Raw genomic sequence first — 17,274 nt, forward strand, 5'->3', positions numbered from 1 at the left:
ACTTTATTAAGTTAGCCAATCATTTAGGCATTTCTTTATTTTTTTTTATTTTTTTTGAAGCCCCTAAATGCTGTGCTTCATCATACATCATTCCCTCACACTTTGTAACACATCAAGTCAAAATGAGACCTTTGTTTTTTTTTTTTTTTTTTTTTTTTTGTCCAGAAAACTTATTTTATTCCACTTTGCCGACCTCTTTAGGGGAAACAAATAATATAACATAATATTTCACGACTCTTGCCACTAGATGGCCTTATAGCTCTATTTGGAACAAATGAGCTGTTATTATAGCTGACATTATAAAATAATTTTTAAGTTTTAACATTTTTAGTTTGAATTTTGAGCATTTTAAAAGTTTTTCTATGTGTACTGAAGCATTCCTCGCATTCCATTAATTCCTAAGGGGGTCAAATTGACCCACGAGGGAAGCATTTGTTACTTTTTTCAATTGCAACCACAAAACTCCTTGAATCCATTAAAAAAAAAATGTTTGTGTGTATTTGTGGTTCAAATGCAACAAAAGTCGATGAACACTCAATTTTTAACATTCTTTCAAAAAAGGATTTTCGGGTCAAAATGACCCTAGGGAATGAAAAGGGTTAATTTCATGTAGGAACAAGAATGACAGATTCACATTGTCTCTAAATAACAAAGCCTGTGACGCTTGCTAACCTGTCCAAGGCCTCAGAGTCGTATCATCCCCCTCAAACACACCTTCATCCAGCCGTCGACAGGGTCAGCCGGGTGTCCAGGACGGATATCGGCTTTCTTCTGCCCCACACAGAACCCGGATCCGCTCAGAGAGCGTGAAGTCTTCAAGTCTCTACTATCCATTACATTTCATGGAGGGAAGACACCAATACTGGCGTCTGGAAAGAGACGGCGTCCTGCTCCGCGGGGCAGAACATTGGAACCGCAACCGTGACGGCCTGTGATTGGCTGGCCCGTGCCTTTTAACAGCAGTGGGATGTCAACATGTATCATGCGGGTCACCGTAGGACGAGATGAGATTTGGTCCAGTGGTACCAGAAAAGAAAGATCTGTAAAGGAAATATGAGCTGATAAAGTAATGATAAATGATACATTTTGCAATTTTTGTTTTATATCAATTAGCAGTGGCAAATTATAAGAGATTCGTTTAACTATTAAGTTCAGATGGTTTGTAATAGTGAATCAGTTCATTCAGATGATTCATTTAAGTGTACTGGTTAAAAGTATATTGGCGAGTCAATGAATCGCTTAGTAGTGTTCACAAAAGATCTTGTCTCTTTTTTTGTAAAAAAAAAAGATATCTGTATTTAGGTATTAATGATTTTACCTTTAAAAATGATAAATTTGTTATTTATTAAAAATACAAATAAAATTAAAGTGTCTAAATGCAAATTATATTAATAAACTTTTTTCTGGATTTTTTTAAATATAAGTGTCTGACTAACTTTTTTTTATTATTATGATTCATTTATCATCAATATTCAAGCTTTATATATATATATATATATATATATATATATATATTAATCACATCTAACATAAAAGTTTTTTTCAAGTTTCTAAATTATAAATATATTGGTAAACAATACCAAAATCTCTATTAAAATAGATATTCTAATATTAGTGACTGTGTTTTGTAACCTTTGTGGCCAATTATTAATTTATTATTTATTTGAATACTATTTTATTATCAATTACATTTTTAAATCACATTATTGATATAACCATGGTTCTTAATAATTTTCAGTATTGAATGAAGTATGTATTCTTAAATCAACTTTATTCTTGCTTTCCCACAATCATTAACGATTTTATTTTTTCACTGAGCTTGCCACAATGCAAGTGATGCTGAAGTCACAGTGACAGGAACATTTCCCATGCGACATTTCAAATCCAAATATTCGTTTATCTAAGGCAGGTGTTACATCATTCTCATTCATTTTATTCCACCCATAATGCACTGCGGTCCTGAGGGAGTCCCTGCATTAACACTACAATTATCCTCTGCGCTGTATGAGGCCGGAGACGCCGATTTCAAATCTGTCATGCTGTACATGTGAAGATGACGAGGACCTGTCAATATTCTGCCCTGCTAAACATCTCACTGTAACCAACACGAATCAATAACATGTTTGGACGTTATTATTAAACTATCATCTGTCAGGTAAGCTTTCAGCGGAGGTTTTCTAATCCACATTTCGTTTCCAGGGATGATTGTGCATCAATGCATACAGAAGAACAGAATGCTAGAGATAGAATGAAAGATGCATTAATAAACACTTTAATGTGGTATAATCTTAATAAATCGTTGTATGATTCATGTTAGTGTTACCGAGAAGGTTTGCAGTAACTTCTTCTAGCACCGTCAGTCTCTCTGAAGACTGATCATATTCAACTCCTCTATTATTACCTGTGAAGTGGAAAGCAATAAAGTCACTTATCATCTCCTACAGCCATAATCCCCTCCATAAAAGAAACATAAAAGAGAGAAATCACTCATGACGGCCTCAGTCTACAGCTGTAGCTCTTCTTCACTGCCTCACTTTGAGCTCGATGCTTAAACAAAAGATAAACGAGTAATCTTTCTATTTATATTAGCTTAAAAGGGTTAGTTCACCTTTAAAACAATTAAATTAAGTCATCGTTTACTCACCTTGGTGTTGTGCTAATGCTGTATGCCTTTCTTTCTTTTATGGACCACAAAGGGAGATGAAAGGGACGCTCGTCCACGTCCATATAATGGCAGTAAATAGTACAGAGCCCCACATAGGACATGGTGGTGGGAAAAAAATGATATGGGAGGAAAAATAAATTCAATGCTTTTTGCATTCGCACACAAATGTCAAATATTACCGGAACTCCGTTTGTCTGATGACAGTTGACCGATGTGAACCCGATAACTTCTTGTTGCGAATAACACAACGGATATATTCACCTCAGAGAAGAAGATACACTGGTTGTATTTCATGTTGTTGTTTTTTCTTAGTCTTGATTTCTTACAACTTTTGTGTGTTTTTTTTTCTGGGTGAGTCGGAGTGAGTCTCATGAACATGCAGTCGTGCAGAAGACCAACAGCTAAGGTCAAAAAATGTCTTTAAATAATACATTAAATTTTGTTTAAATTAACTTTTGCTTCTTTTTTAGAAAGCTTGATGCTGACCGCTATTGACCGCTCTTCACTGCCAATATATGGACGAGCGCGAGCAGGAGATTATTTTAAATGGTTTGTAAAAGAAAGAAGGGCATATGGCATTAGAACGACACCAAGGTGAGTAAATTGTTTCCTTTTAGGGTAAGCTATCCCTTTATTATATATATATATATATATATATAGAGAGAGAGAGAGAGAGAGAGAGAGAGAGAGATACAAAAAGAGACTTGATTAGAAAAATTGGGAGTTTGGAAACAAAAAGTGATAGAAATATTTCTCATAATATCAGTCCTGTCATTCCAATAAAATATCTAAATATCACACGCACTGCATTCGGGGCATTTATCACTTCTGAAATGACTTGACATTGATGTATTTCCTATTGAAACAGACATTAGGAAAAAGAAGAAGCAGAAGATGATGATGGTGATGATGAAACAAGTATATACAGGTGCTGGACATATAATTAGAATATCATCAAAAAGTTGATTTATTTCAGTAATTCCATTCAAACAGTGAAATTTAGATATTATATTCATTCATTACACACAGACTGATATATTTCAAGTGTTCATTTGTTTTAATTTTCATGATTATAACTGACAACTAATGAAAACCCCAAAATCAGTATCTCAGAAAATTAGAATATTGTGAAAAGGTTCAATATTGAAGACACCTGGTGCCACACTCTAATCAGCTAATTAACTCAAAACACCTGCAAAGGCCTTTAAATGGTCTCTCAATCTAGTTCTGTAGGCTACACAATCATGGGGAAGACATCCGTCCAAAAGACGACCAAAAAATGACATCTTGCACGAGGAGGGCAAGACACAAAAGGTCAACAAGCGGCTGGCTGTTCACAGAGCTCTGTGTCCAATCACATTAATAGAGAGGGTCGAAGGGAAGGAAAAGGTGTGGTAGAAAAAAGTGTACAAGCAATAGGGATAACCGCACCTTGGAGAGGATTGTGAAACAAAACCCATTCAAAAATGTGGGGGAGATTCATAAAGAGTGGACTGCAGCTGGAGTCAGTGCTTCAAGAACCACCACACACAGACGTATGCAAGACATTGGTTTCAGCTGTCGCATTCCTTGTGTCAAGCAACTCTAGAACAAGACACAGCGTCAAAAGCATCTCGCCTGGGCTAAAGACAAAAAGGACTGGACTGCTGATGAGTGGTCCAAAGTTGTTTCATGTTCTCTGATGAAAGTACATTTTTCACTTCCTTTGGAAATCAAGGTCCCAGAGTCTGGAGGAAGAGAGAAGAGGCACAGAATCCACGTTGCTTGAAGTCCAGTGTAAAGTTTCCACAGTCAGTGATGGTTTGGGGTGCCATGTCATCTGCTGGTGTTGGTCCACTGTTTTTCTGGTGTCCAAGCTCAACGCAGACGTCTACCAGGAAGTTTTAGAGCACTTCATGCTTCCTGCTGCTGACCAACTTTATGGAGATGCAGATTTCATTTTCCAACAGGACTTGGCACCTGCACACAGTGCCAAAGCTACCAGTACCTGGTTTAAGGACCATGGTATCCCTGTTCTTAATTGGCCAGCATCTATAGAAAATCTATGGGGTATTGTGAAGAGGAAGATGCGATTCGCCAGACCCAACAATGCAGAAGAGCTGAAGGCCACTTTTAGAGCAACCTGAGCTCTCATAACACCTCAGCAGTGCCACAGACTCCATGCCACGCTGCATTGCTGCAGTAATTCAGGCAAAAGGAGCCCCAATTAAGTATTAAGTGCTGTATCATCTATCACTGATTCAGCACCACAGACAGCGCTGATCATCTATCTCTGATTCAGCGCTGATCATCTATCTCTGATTCAGCACCACAGACAGCACTGATCATCTATCTCTGATTCAGCACCACAGACAGCACTGATCATCTATCTCTGATTCAGCACCACAGACAGCACTGATCATCTATCTCTGATTCAGCAGTGATCAACTATCTCGGATTCAGCACCACAGACAGCACTGATCAACTATCTCTGATTCAGCACCACAGACAGCACTGATCATCTATCTCTGATTCAGCACCACAGACAGCACTGATCATCTATCTCTGATTCAGCACCACAGACAGCGCTGATCATCTATCTCTGATTCAGCACTGATCAACTATCTCTGATTCAGCACCACAGACAGCACTGATCATCTATCTCTGATTCAGCACTGATCATCTATCTCTGATTCAGCACCACAGACAGCGCTGATCATCTATCTCTGATTCAGCACTGATCAACTATCTCTGATTCAGCACCACAGACAGCACTGATCAACTATCTCTGATTCAGCACCACAGACAGCACTGATCATCTATCTCTGATTCAGCACCACAGAAAGCGCTGATCATCTATCTCTGATTCAGCACCACAGACAGCACTGATCATCTATCTCTGATTCAGCACCACAGACAGCGCTGATCATCTATCTCTGATTCAGCACTGATCATCTATCTCTGATTCAGCACCACAGACAGCGCTGATCATCTATCTCTGATTCAGCACCACAGACAGCGCTGATCATCTATCTCTGATTCAGCACTGATCAACTATCTCTGATTCAGCACCACAGACAGCACTGATCATCTATCTCTGATTCAGCACCACAGACAGCGCTGATCATCTATCTCTGATTCAGCACCACAGAAAGCGCTGATCATCTATCTCTGATTCAGCACCACAGACAGCACTGATCATCTATCTCTGATTCAGCACCACAGACAGCACTGATCATCTATCTCTGATTCAGCACTGATCATCTATCTCTGATTCAGCACCACAGACAGCGCTGATCATCTATCTCTGATTCAGCACCACAGACAGCGCTGATCATCTATCTCTGATTCAGCACTGATCATCTATCTCTGATTCAGCACCACAGAAAGCGCTGATCATCTATCTCTGATTCAGCACCACAGAAAGCGCTGATCACTGCCCTCTACTGGAGACTATCATGCTGAACACTTTCACCTGTTATACATAAAGCGATCATTTTATAATTGATTGATTAATTTGCATTATATTGTGTTTGTTATTGCAGCTTTTGCCTTGTTTGAGGTTAATCATGGATAATGATAACAATTTGCATAACAATTAAGCACATTTCTCTCTATTTATTGTTTGTGTATATTAAAGCATGTATGCTTATGATTTACCGTGGTTGTACTGCCTATAATTTATGCTGATTTTAATAAAAACCATTGTGTCTGCTGCATTATGTTAGTGCGATTCTGCTGGTTTGACAGCAGAGAGCAGTAAAGATCTAGAGTTTCTTAAAACAGGGCCAGTTGAAAAAAATGTTGATACCATGGCACAGAATTAATACTAAATTGACACACCATGGTACTTTTTTAATAATTTATTATTATCTACGCAGAAACAGAATTCCTTGTTCTTTTATACCTCATGTATAAAAGATATAGATGTTATCAGATCCGACGTGATGGATGCAGAAAACATGCTCTGCTAAGTCATAAATATGAGATTAAAAGTCTAAATAATGACTTTAAAAGTCAAAAATCGAAATTGACATACTAAGTCATAATAGAACATAAAAATAACAGACTGGGACATTTTTTATCAGGATGCAAATATAGATATTATAACTGAATCAATTACGGCATATATTTCCTTTTTTGTGGATTCAATTACCTCAGAGTCGTGAGGATGTATCCGAACAACAAATTATATATAACACTGGGAATTAAAGACTGCACAAAAAGGAAGAAAACAGTACAAGTCGGGGAACATTGTGGGACTTAGGTCAGCACAAAAGGACCTTAACCAGCACCTGAGGTCAGCACAGACACAATATAAAGAACAACATCTGTCAAAATAAGAAACAAAAGCATTGTGGAACTCGAATGACCCCCCCCCCCCCCCCCCCCCCCCCAAAAAAAAGCAATGTTCGCGTGCAATGAAATCGATAGGGCAGATTTGAGATTGATCCTTTTAAATAAATGCTGTGAAATATTAAGTAAAGTAAATTATAATAGCTGTAATGCCAGAATACTATGATATTTGGGGGCTGTTACAAGGGGTTTTAAAACTGTACATTCCAACAAAGCAATGGAGCCAGATGGTAGGCCTACTATATGTCGGAGTTTCTTTTAAAGACATCAGCTGAGGAACTCACACCAGCCTGGCATAACCTTTTACAGCTTTCTATTGACTTGCATAAAGTACCAGAGCTTTGAAAAAATCGATGATAATTACAACTTCAAAAAATTCTTACCCTCAGGATAATGACTATAGGACTGTGGTCCTGACATCCAATGTCATGAAATTATTAGAAAAACGTATTACAGAGGAGAGGCGAAGGCAAGTGGAGCGATCCTTAGATCATTATCAGTTGGCATACAAGAGTAAGCACTGTACTAATGATGCCATTTCTACACTAATGCACCTTGTTTTGAAGCATCTGGAAAGTTCGCTTGCCTATAGGCTGCTTTTTATCAGTTTTAGTTCTGCGTTCAACACGATTCAACCGCATACTTTGCTGGAGAAACTAGTTCATTTAAAGGTTAATCCTTCTTTGATACATTGGTATTATTCTTTTTCGACAAACAGGACAAAACAACACTGTAAAAAATGATTTTTTGGTAACGTGAATACTACTTTAAAAAAAACAATGTAATTTACAAGAAAAAGTTAGTTCAGGCAAGAATAAAAAAAACTAAGTAAATTCCATATCAGTACTTAAGTCAAGCGAGTAGAAATGAAAGCGAAAATATCAACTCAATAAAATTAAGTAAAAATTACTCAACTTTTCTGACACTGGGGTTCCCATCATGCACTGGACCTTGAATAATTAATGAGGTTCATTTTTCACTGGTTTCCAGCAGTATTTACACTGTTTTATCATTGCTTTTGTTGTCAGGATTTAGTAACTTGCCATTTTGTTACATTTCGAGTAAATTTTCTATTCAAAATGACACATTCAAACACAAAAACGATCCATCAAATGTTACCGTCATTGTGTATTGTCTACCAAGTATTGAGGTCTTTGCATTTTCACATCATTCTTAACATCTGACATGATGAAGTATAAATTACTTACACACTCTAAGTAAAACACTTACTATAAGTGACTGGTATAATTCAATAAAATTGTTTGAGTGAAATGTAATGCAAAGGAAATTTCAACTAAATTGATATTATTCAACCTTTTACTAGCCAAGTTAAAATTACTTATTTTCTTTGTTACTTTCACTTAACTAGGTTAAGTAAAGTTTACTTAATTCCATATTCCAAGTAAAATTTAACTTAACGCTTTCTAATTAAAGCTACTGATGAATATGTTTAGGTTTTTACTTGGCAAATCTTTGTAAATTTACTAGCATTTTCTGAGTGGAAAAAGTTGCCTAGATTATTCAGAGTCAGTAGCAATAATCCCCTACAGAATCATCATTTGGTTTGGGAAACTAACGGTGAAAATGAAAGCTCAACTATAGCTTGGTCAGAGTAGCAGGAAAAATTATGGAATTGAGGAAAACAAGATATTTTTGAGATGTCTATGATACGGCAGGCCAATAAGATTTCAGTGGACCCTTCACATGTGTGTTGTGTTCAGAGTATGTGCTGATGAACTCTGGGATACATGGTCCCATTATGCAAGCATAATCGCTACAACCTTTCGTTTCTTCCATTGTCAATAGGCCTACATTTGATTAATGAGCAACTTCAGTAAAGTGGTGATATACAACAGCACGTATTGTTGGCAGATTAGAGGTGATATAAATAGAGGAGTTACATATTTTTTAGGTAATTTATTAACTAAAAGTGTTTTTTTTTAGTTTTTTTTTTTTTTTAGGAAAGAGTGTTTTATGTGAAATGGATTTTAATGTTTGAATGATGTATGTTGCAGCAGTTCTCTCATCCAGGACACATTTCTCCAATGGGAGACAGTAAACAGTAACTCGACCTTGATTAAAAATAGCGCTGGAAGCGAATGACACCGGAAGTCTCACACATTCAAGTTAAAAACGGTCGCACCCACTCATAATAATTGCAACCATAATGTTCGAGAGAGTTAATGGATGCACTTCTTACCTGTACCTCTAGAGGGCAGCATTACACAATTCAACGATGCTTTTTGTTTACATCCGTGTTGAGATCAGAATGACAAATTGGAGACTCAAACGGACTCTTTCAAGACGGTCATTGTATGTTCAGAGAATTAAGGCCTGGCTATATGCAATTAGATTATATTTTTATATACAGATTATAGATTATATACATTAGAGTGAATAAGAATACAATTATATAGATGCCATTTTGCAATTTAGCTTTACATCTTTCAGATTTCTTTCTGCCTCCCCCCTCCTCCTCGCAGGTACAGAGATCTCTCCCTGTTCAGTGTCCCCGGGGCCCGTACACTCTCAGCCGGGCTCTCGGGCAGATCATGTCACGTCACGAGTGTATTGATCCAGCTTCAGGTTTGCTGTTGTTCATCTATAAATACACACGGGGTGCTATCGGTGGCCTGCCCTGGGGAGGGAAGATTCTCTGGTTGCCGGACCCTTTGTCCCGTCCTCCTGCCCTCCAATGAGGCTATTTTTGAAGGCGATCTATAAGCCCCAAGCACCCCGCCGGCGTGGGGTTTAGTTTCTAGGCAGTAGATCAATGGAAAGCTGCAGAATTGAGCGCAGTGAGGATGGGATGGGAAGAGATCCCACCCGCGGATTCAAGACCCTTTCTTTTCTCTCCACCTTTGACTGCAGGGTTAAATCTTCTAGTCTTTCAACTATCTGTCATAGGAAGAAAGAAAAATACAGAAAACACACAGATGTCGCAGGATGATCTCATTCATATTCAAAGCCATTGCGAGGGAAAGTTTACATTTTTTACACTGAAAAATAAATGTAAAATATCAACACAATAAATGTTGACAATGAAACACAAATTAGCAATGTATCAAAAAGTACAATTTCAATTAGAACTTTATTATATTGTAAAATGTAATTTCACTGTACTGAACAGATTTAAAGTTGCTGAATATACATGATCAGAAGTATTAAAAGTTGTTTATGAAAGCATTTAGGCATTAGATTTTAACACTGAAAACAGAGGTGGGCACAAATACATCAAAAACTATTTTGTTACAAAATACAAATACTGGCTCATGAAATGTCACAAAATAAAAAACAAAATACTGATGTGAAAAATGTATTTAAATAAAATACAAGTAATTAGTATATTGAAAATACAAAAATTCTCCCACAATAATCTTAAGTCTTTTTTTTATTACTGAAAGGTCAATAACACAAATAGTAGCAATAACACAAATATGAGAAATGTGTAAATTCAAAATGGCGAAGTAGCAAAATAAAAAAAGTATGGGCATTTCACTAAATCTCTACAGGGCCTGAAATAGCTCCCTCTGACGTAAATGGCATGTATAGCTAAGTTCACATCAATGGTGTGGTAGGCTGCCCTTAATAGAAAAACGTGTTTGATGTAGGCTACGTAGCCATATTATCACCGTTACTCTACTCGTGCCTTAAAGGACAAGTTCGGTATTTTACACTTAAAGCCCTGTTGTAAGATCATTTCTGATGAAATAGAACGCTTAAGATTGAAATTTGGACAAATGCTGCTGTCCCGAGAATTTTAGGTTTCTGTGTTAGCACTCATCCCCCACCTCAACAATGGTTTCATAGGGGCACTGGAAGAATCATCTGGGGTGTTCACTGATATGCTCACACAAAAATCGCTGCAAAAGATGCTTTCCAACAGGTGTTTTACCATTCGTTGTAAAACTGTGGACCTATTTTTCCAAACGCCTCACAACCGGACATTCTTCTGTTGAGAGCTTGAATAATAGACACTCCAGCCCAGTTGGTGGCGATAATGCACCTTTGCCAATGTTTGGATAGCGTAGCCTAGGATACCGCGACTGGAAGACTACAGAAAGAATACAAACAACCCCATTTCCGTCTCCGGCGGCGGAGTAATACCGTTACCGCACAGAACATCCAATACAAGTCAATGGAGTTGGACAAAAACTACGATAAAACCTGTTGGAAAGCATCTTTTGCAGCGATTTTTGTGTAAAAATAACAGACTGAGAATTTGTCACAAAATCAAAATTCCATTTTAATCATAATATATATGATTAATCATATTATCATATCATTTGCTTTACACACGAGACTCTAACTGTCCTGACCCCGTGTGCCTTTTCCATAGTAGAATCGCGCTGTGTGCGCAATTACTGAAAAACAATAGGATTGATGATTATTTTATACAAAATCAATATCAATATTTCTCATATGTAATTCGTTTAAAAACGTGTAAAAACTGCAGATGGTTGTTATATTGTGAACGCTTGCTTAGCATGGAGATTTCAGTGGAGTTACGACAGACGCGCTGTTTAATAGGTAGGGCCTATGATGTCCTTTTATGAATGACAACACAGATCTCATAAGGCACAACTATTTTCTCTATAATGCCGTTCAGTGTGCAATATGTGTGTGTGTGTGTAGACTGTATATTTTTCACAAAACACTTTACCTTATCAATGCATTTTATGTCATTATTTGTGCATATAAAAAGTTTAGGTTTTAGATGCCAACACTAAAATGCACAATGCATCATTAAAGTTCTGTACATAAAATTGTTACACCAAGGCATTTAATATTAACATATTACACATCTCTAAGTAGTGTTTTAATTTTATGTTTTAAAATTCTAAATCTAAAACTTACAATATTAATGTATGTATCAATCTATTAAAATTTATAATGAAAGTTAAAAAAAGTTTAAATTAAAATGAGATGATGTGTGCTAAAATGTCAAATTTCAACACACTGTATGACTTCAAAGTTGATCTTACATAAAAGGCAGACATTGAAATGTATAATACCGACAAATTATATGTCTCTAAAGTTGATAATGAAAACATGTAGGCATTTGATTTTAACACTGAAAATTACGAACACAATGTACATCTCTAAAGGTATTTATATGTAAAAGATATATCAACATATTTTACGTTGTTAAAATTGCATTAAAAGTTGTCGTTTTAGATGCTGACACCAAAACATAAAATATCCACATATTCTAAATATCGAAAATTGTCCATAAAAATAACCATCAGAAGTTTTTTAATGCGCCATCCCAAAATGCGCATAAAAATAGGTGGATGGAAACACTGAAATTATATCAAAGTTATCTGTATGCAAAATGCTGACAAATGCACAATAAGAACACACATTTCTTCATATGTAAAATAGTTTTAGATGCTATCAATGCAATGATATTGTATATTTCATCAATTTAATTATACAGTAAACAAAAAGTGTGCTAGAAGCAAACTTAATGTACTAAATCTTCACATACTACTAGAATAACGATGTTGAAACAAACTCTTTTTGCTTAAAAAGAGAAAAACACTTTTACAAACCTGCAATGGAGGTAATACAAGGTGTACAAAAGTAAGCTTTTAAATCAGCGTTTATTAATTCAAGGCCAGCTGTGGTAAAAGCGACGCGGCTCAGCGAAGCCAAGATAACAGGCTTTTACAATCGATCCTTCATTGCTGTGCACCTTCCATACCCAAAGACTCTTTCACTGCAAAAACATTAGCAAACACAGCTCAACAAGGCCAAGCTAGGCCATCATTTCAAAGCCGCTTGGCGCTGACATTTCTTTAGTATATACAATCCTGTACCGACCTTATTCCAGGGAGATCGGGAAGAAAGGCGAGTTCAAAAGCAGACGTCCTCCTTGGGTTACAAACACCATCTCTTATTTACAGCACTGAATTGGCACAGACAGCAGGAATGTTGTGCCCACCAGCTATTGTGCATTGCCAAGGTTGCTGTCATTAAAAATGAACGCGTGTTACTGTCTGACAAGGTTATGCTACAACTCAGTAATGTTTGAGATGAACAAAAGCCAGTGAAAGAAATCGCTACAAATCAATTTCCACACAACCAAACACCAACTTCTGTTAAACACAGTCTTGTCATTGCAAAGGGATCTTGTAGAAACCCTTTTAACATAGGGTAAAAAATAAGGGTTACACTTTATTTTAAGGTGACCTAGTTACTTTGTCCAGAGTAATATTCATTAACTACATGTACTTCAGTCAGGGTTTGGTTTTGGGTTAGTTACTTGTAATTATGCATCATTTACTGTTATTACTATAGTAAATATGTAGTAACATTTAACTATGTCACAAAAAAATATATGTTACCAAAATAAGGTTTGAAATTCTTTTTAAAAACTTTTATTTTTGCAATTTTTCAACAATGTATAACTGAAACAATGTTGTTTTTCAATTTCAGGAGGTCAAAATTGTTTTTATATTTATTTATGAACACAAACACATTGTTGTATTCATTCTATAAGTATATGTTATTGTAATAAGTTTCATATAAAATAGTTTTTATTAAAGTTTGGCCATTTTTCAACCCTGTTACCCATATTTTGGACATAACTGAGTATAGTATAAAACCTTGGTTTGATTTTATTACTTTCTATCAATCCACTTAATAATATAAATAATAATAATATATTGGATACAAATATTAATGAAATCCATGATTAAATGAGGCATTTAAATAAAAATATGCAAAAATGGTTAACAGGATTGTAAGAAACAGGGTTGCAGGTTGTAATTAAACGTTCATTATTTAAGATGACCAAAACCAATATAAAACTCACAAGTTTCCCATAGACTTCGTTCATTCAACTCAATTATTCAACTGTTACCAATGTTATTCTAAGAAAACCATTTTAATAATGTAAGTATGTAAGTTGAATGAATTAAGTCAATTTCAATGAGTACATATCAATATAAGATTTGGTTACACTATTTTAAGATGTCCTTGTGTAATTATACATTGTAGTACTGAGTAATAATAATTTACTGCAAGTACTTACAGTAGGTTTAGGTTTGGGGTTTGTTTTAGGATTAGTTGCATGTAGTTATGCATAATTTATAGTTATTACTACAGTAACAACATGTAACATGCAACACTGCAAAATAAAGTGTAACCTAGATTTTACTTAACTTTCCTCATGCCGTGGAAAAGGTCCAAATCATTGTATAATGTTCTTTAAACAGGGTGGAAATCATGTAGTAACAGGGTGGAATGAATTTGGGACATTTTTTAATATTTGCTTAATTAAATATGCTTATTAACCCAATATGCACAAAGTGACTAGAGTAAGCACACCAGACAACATTTAGGATAAATAATTTAATGCTAATATTACATCAATACATGTACACTCTCACAAAAGTGAAAGAACCAAAAGTTGCCATGTCCTCTCTTTTTAAACACAACAAAACATCAACAGTCCTTTAAATATTGCTTAACTAATCTAAAATTCCCTTTGACAACAATAGCAGATGCCTGAGAGTGGAAAACCTTAAATTAAAGTCCTAAAGTCACACACACGCACGCACGCACGCACACACGCACACGCACTCGCACTCGCACTCGCACTCGCACACGCACACGCACTCCCACTCGCACGCACGCACACGCACTCGCACTCGCACACGCACACGCACTCGCACACGCACACGCACTCGCACTCGCACTCGCACGCACACGCACTCGCACTCGCACACGCACTCGCACACGCACACGCACTCGCACACGCACACGCACACGCACACGCACACATTACATAACTATAGAGAGGGGTCCTAAATTCATATCATGCACCCCCTTTTTAAAAACAATATTACACCACACTGTGAGAAATGCTTTAACAGTCCACATAAGAGAAGTAGTGACCCAAATACTCTTTTGGTTTTGATAATTCATACATATCACTTCTATACAGTGTTTGGAAGTTTATCGGTGGTGGGAAATTGGCTGTGTTTTGAATAAACAGTCTGTGTGTGCATTAGTAAGAAGCGAATGATAACTTTGGAAGAAATCCTGTACTGGTTGTTTTGACAATAGCGTATCGTTTTGTGACAGTCAACGGTGAGGTTCAACACCAATCTAATTATCTGTGGGTTTTAAAACAAGAGTCGCGCCACTACACTTGTATTCAGTGTAGAAAATTGCTTTTGTCAATAGCTGAATATCCTTTTATAAGGGAACTGTGGTGAGGCCGTGGATTCTGAGTGCAGGCAGAGCCTGAGATGCAACATAATCCATTAGCAAAGGATTCTGGGTAAGCTAACCCCATGCACACAACAGCAAAGCACTTAAATCTAGATGTCTGTTGGTGTTCAGTAACAAGAACAGCAGTCTAGGCACTCCTAATGGAACAGACTGAAGGAAAGATTTTGGTATGAAGAAGGCTATGGGTTGTTTGAGAACATTAAGTATGAAGACAGATCAAACGTGGAAGCCGTCGGAATAGAAAAGAAATGTAGCGGTGAGCAGAACCAACAAGTGTTGGTGCAGAATCAAAGCATTTCTCTCAAACGTGAACTGTTATCTCAATCCCATGGATCAAATTGCATTTATATCTCCATGTAAACTGTCCTGAACTTGTATGATGCTTTACAAATCCTTAATAAAACACATTTATTCCATATACCGTATGACAGGTGTGTGTAACAGTTTTGAGTAGATGCATTTCTTCTTCCTTTGTTATTTTGATGTAGAAAATCATGTACAATAATCAGGCGTGATTGTAGGTTCTGCTTAGTGTGATATTACATGTTGTCATCCGTGTCAAATATGGCTGTCAGTATCGAGTATAAAAAAACATTAGCAAATACAGAGAGTGATGTGAAAAACTGCCTCACTAGTGTTGAGTTTATATCTGACTTCCTGATATGATACTATTTTATCCAGAGTTTGTGAAAAGAGGAGAGAAGAGAAGAGAAGAGAAGAGAAGAGAAGAGAAGAGAAGAGAAGAGAAGGTGAATTGAAGGTGAGATGAAAACAGATGAGAAGAAAATGAGAGACTAAAAGGGGATAGGAAAACAGAAAAGAGGAGATGAAAGAGATATGAAGGTGAGAAAAGACTCGTGACAACATTAGACTCGACATGATGAGAAAAACATGAAAAAAGGAGAAGAGACTAAAAATATGAGATGAAAAGAGAGAGGAGGAGATATAAATGAAAAGATGAGCAGAGACTAAACGAGAGAAGTTAAGGCAAGACAAAAAGATGAGAAAAAACATTAAATAAAAGGAGACAAGATGAGATTAAAGTAATAGGAGAATAGAGAAGAGGAAATGGGTTGAAACGGATATAAAGATGAGGAGAGACAAGATGTTAGAAAATATGAGACGAGAAAAACATGAGGAAAAAAATTTGAAAATAGGAAACTGATTTTGGACAGATGAAAGGACAGAAGAAAAGTTGAAATGAGAAAAGCAGAGACTAAATGTGAGAAACAAAAGACAAAAAGAGAAGAGACAAACAAAGGAAAAGACGACAAAACTAAAGATAAAAGAACAGAAGAAATGAGATGAAAATCGAAGATGAGTAGAGACAAAAGAGATGAATGAAGCGAGAAAATATGAGAAAGAAGGGAGACTAAAGTAGATGAGATGAAAAGACAGAGAAGGAGAGGAGATGAAACGAGACGAGAAGATGATCAGATACTAAAGGAGAGGAGAGAAGATTAGATGAGACAAAAAGAGACAAAACGGCGTGGGACGAGACTAAACGGTGATATGAGAATAGAGGAGATGAGATGAAACATGAAGATGGCAAGAGACGAGATGAGAAAAGAGGAGACAAAAATAGTTCAGACAGAAGGAGAGAAGAAGAGATTAAGTTGAGAACATGAGCTGAGAAGAAACGGGAAGAGATTGAGACCGTCTTCGTCAGCTTCGTTCAGAAGCACCGCGAGCGTGCGGCTCTAAACAAGATCTCATCCATTCATCACAAAGACACCTGGAAGAACGATTGCCTTTCAAGGCCTCGTTCCAGTCGTCAGAGGACAGCATGTTAAGATATGCCAGTACAGACGGGCAATGCTGGCAGAGCCAACAGCAACTATATACGGTTCGTATATAGACCTGATGTTCTGTGGGGACAACAGTATGAGTCCAACCTGAATATGTCAAGTCTTTGGGGAAAGTGTACATAATGTCAATGTTTGAACACCGAATGTGTGTGTGTGTGTGTGTGTGTGTGTGTGTGTGTGTGTGTGTGTGTGTGTGTGTGTGTGTGTGTGTGTGTGTGTGTG

General features: G+C 36.7%; 1 protein-coding gene across 1 annotated transcript in view; it reads right to left on the reverse strand.

Annotated features, from left to right (window-relative positions):
- Positions 1–14,344: 14,344 nt before the first annotated feature.
- rnf123 (ring finger protein 123) overlaps positions 14,345–17,274 on the reverse strand; it is a 158,864-nt gene continuing 155,934 nt past the window's right edge. Inside the window, exon 40 of the mRNA XM_077226997.1 lies at positions 14,345–17,112. Within this exon, the coding sequence (XP_077083112.1) occupies position 17,112 (1 nt within the window). The 3' untranslated portion in view covers positions 14,345–17,111. The remainder of the gene's footprint in view (positions 17,113–17,274) is intronic.

The sequence above is a fragment of the Siphateles boraxobius genome, unplaced genomic scaffold (assembly GCF_051911475.1).
Source record: "Siphateles boraxobius isolate OS27281-9 unplaced genomic scaffold, OSU_SipBor_1 13, whole genome shotgun sequence".
Lineage (NCBI taxonomy): Eukaryota > Metazoa > Chordata > Actinopteri > Cypriniformes > Leuciscidae > Siphateles > Siphateles boraxobius.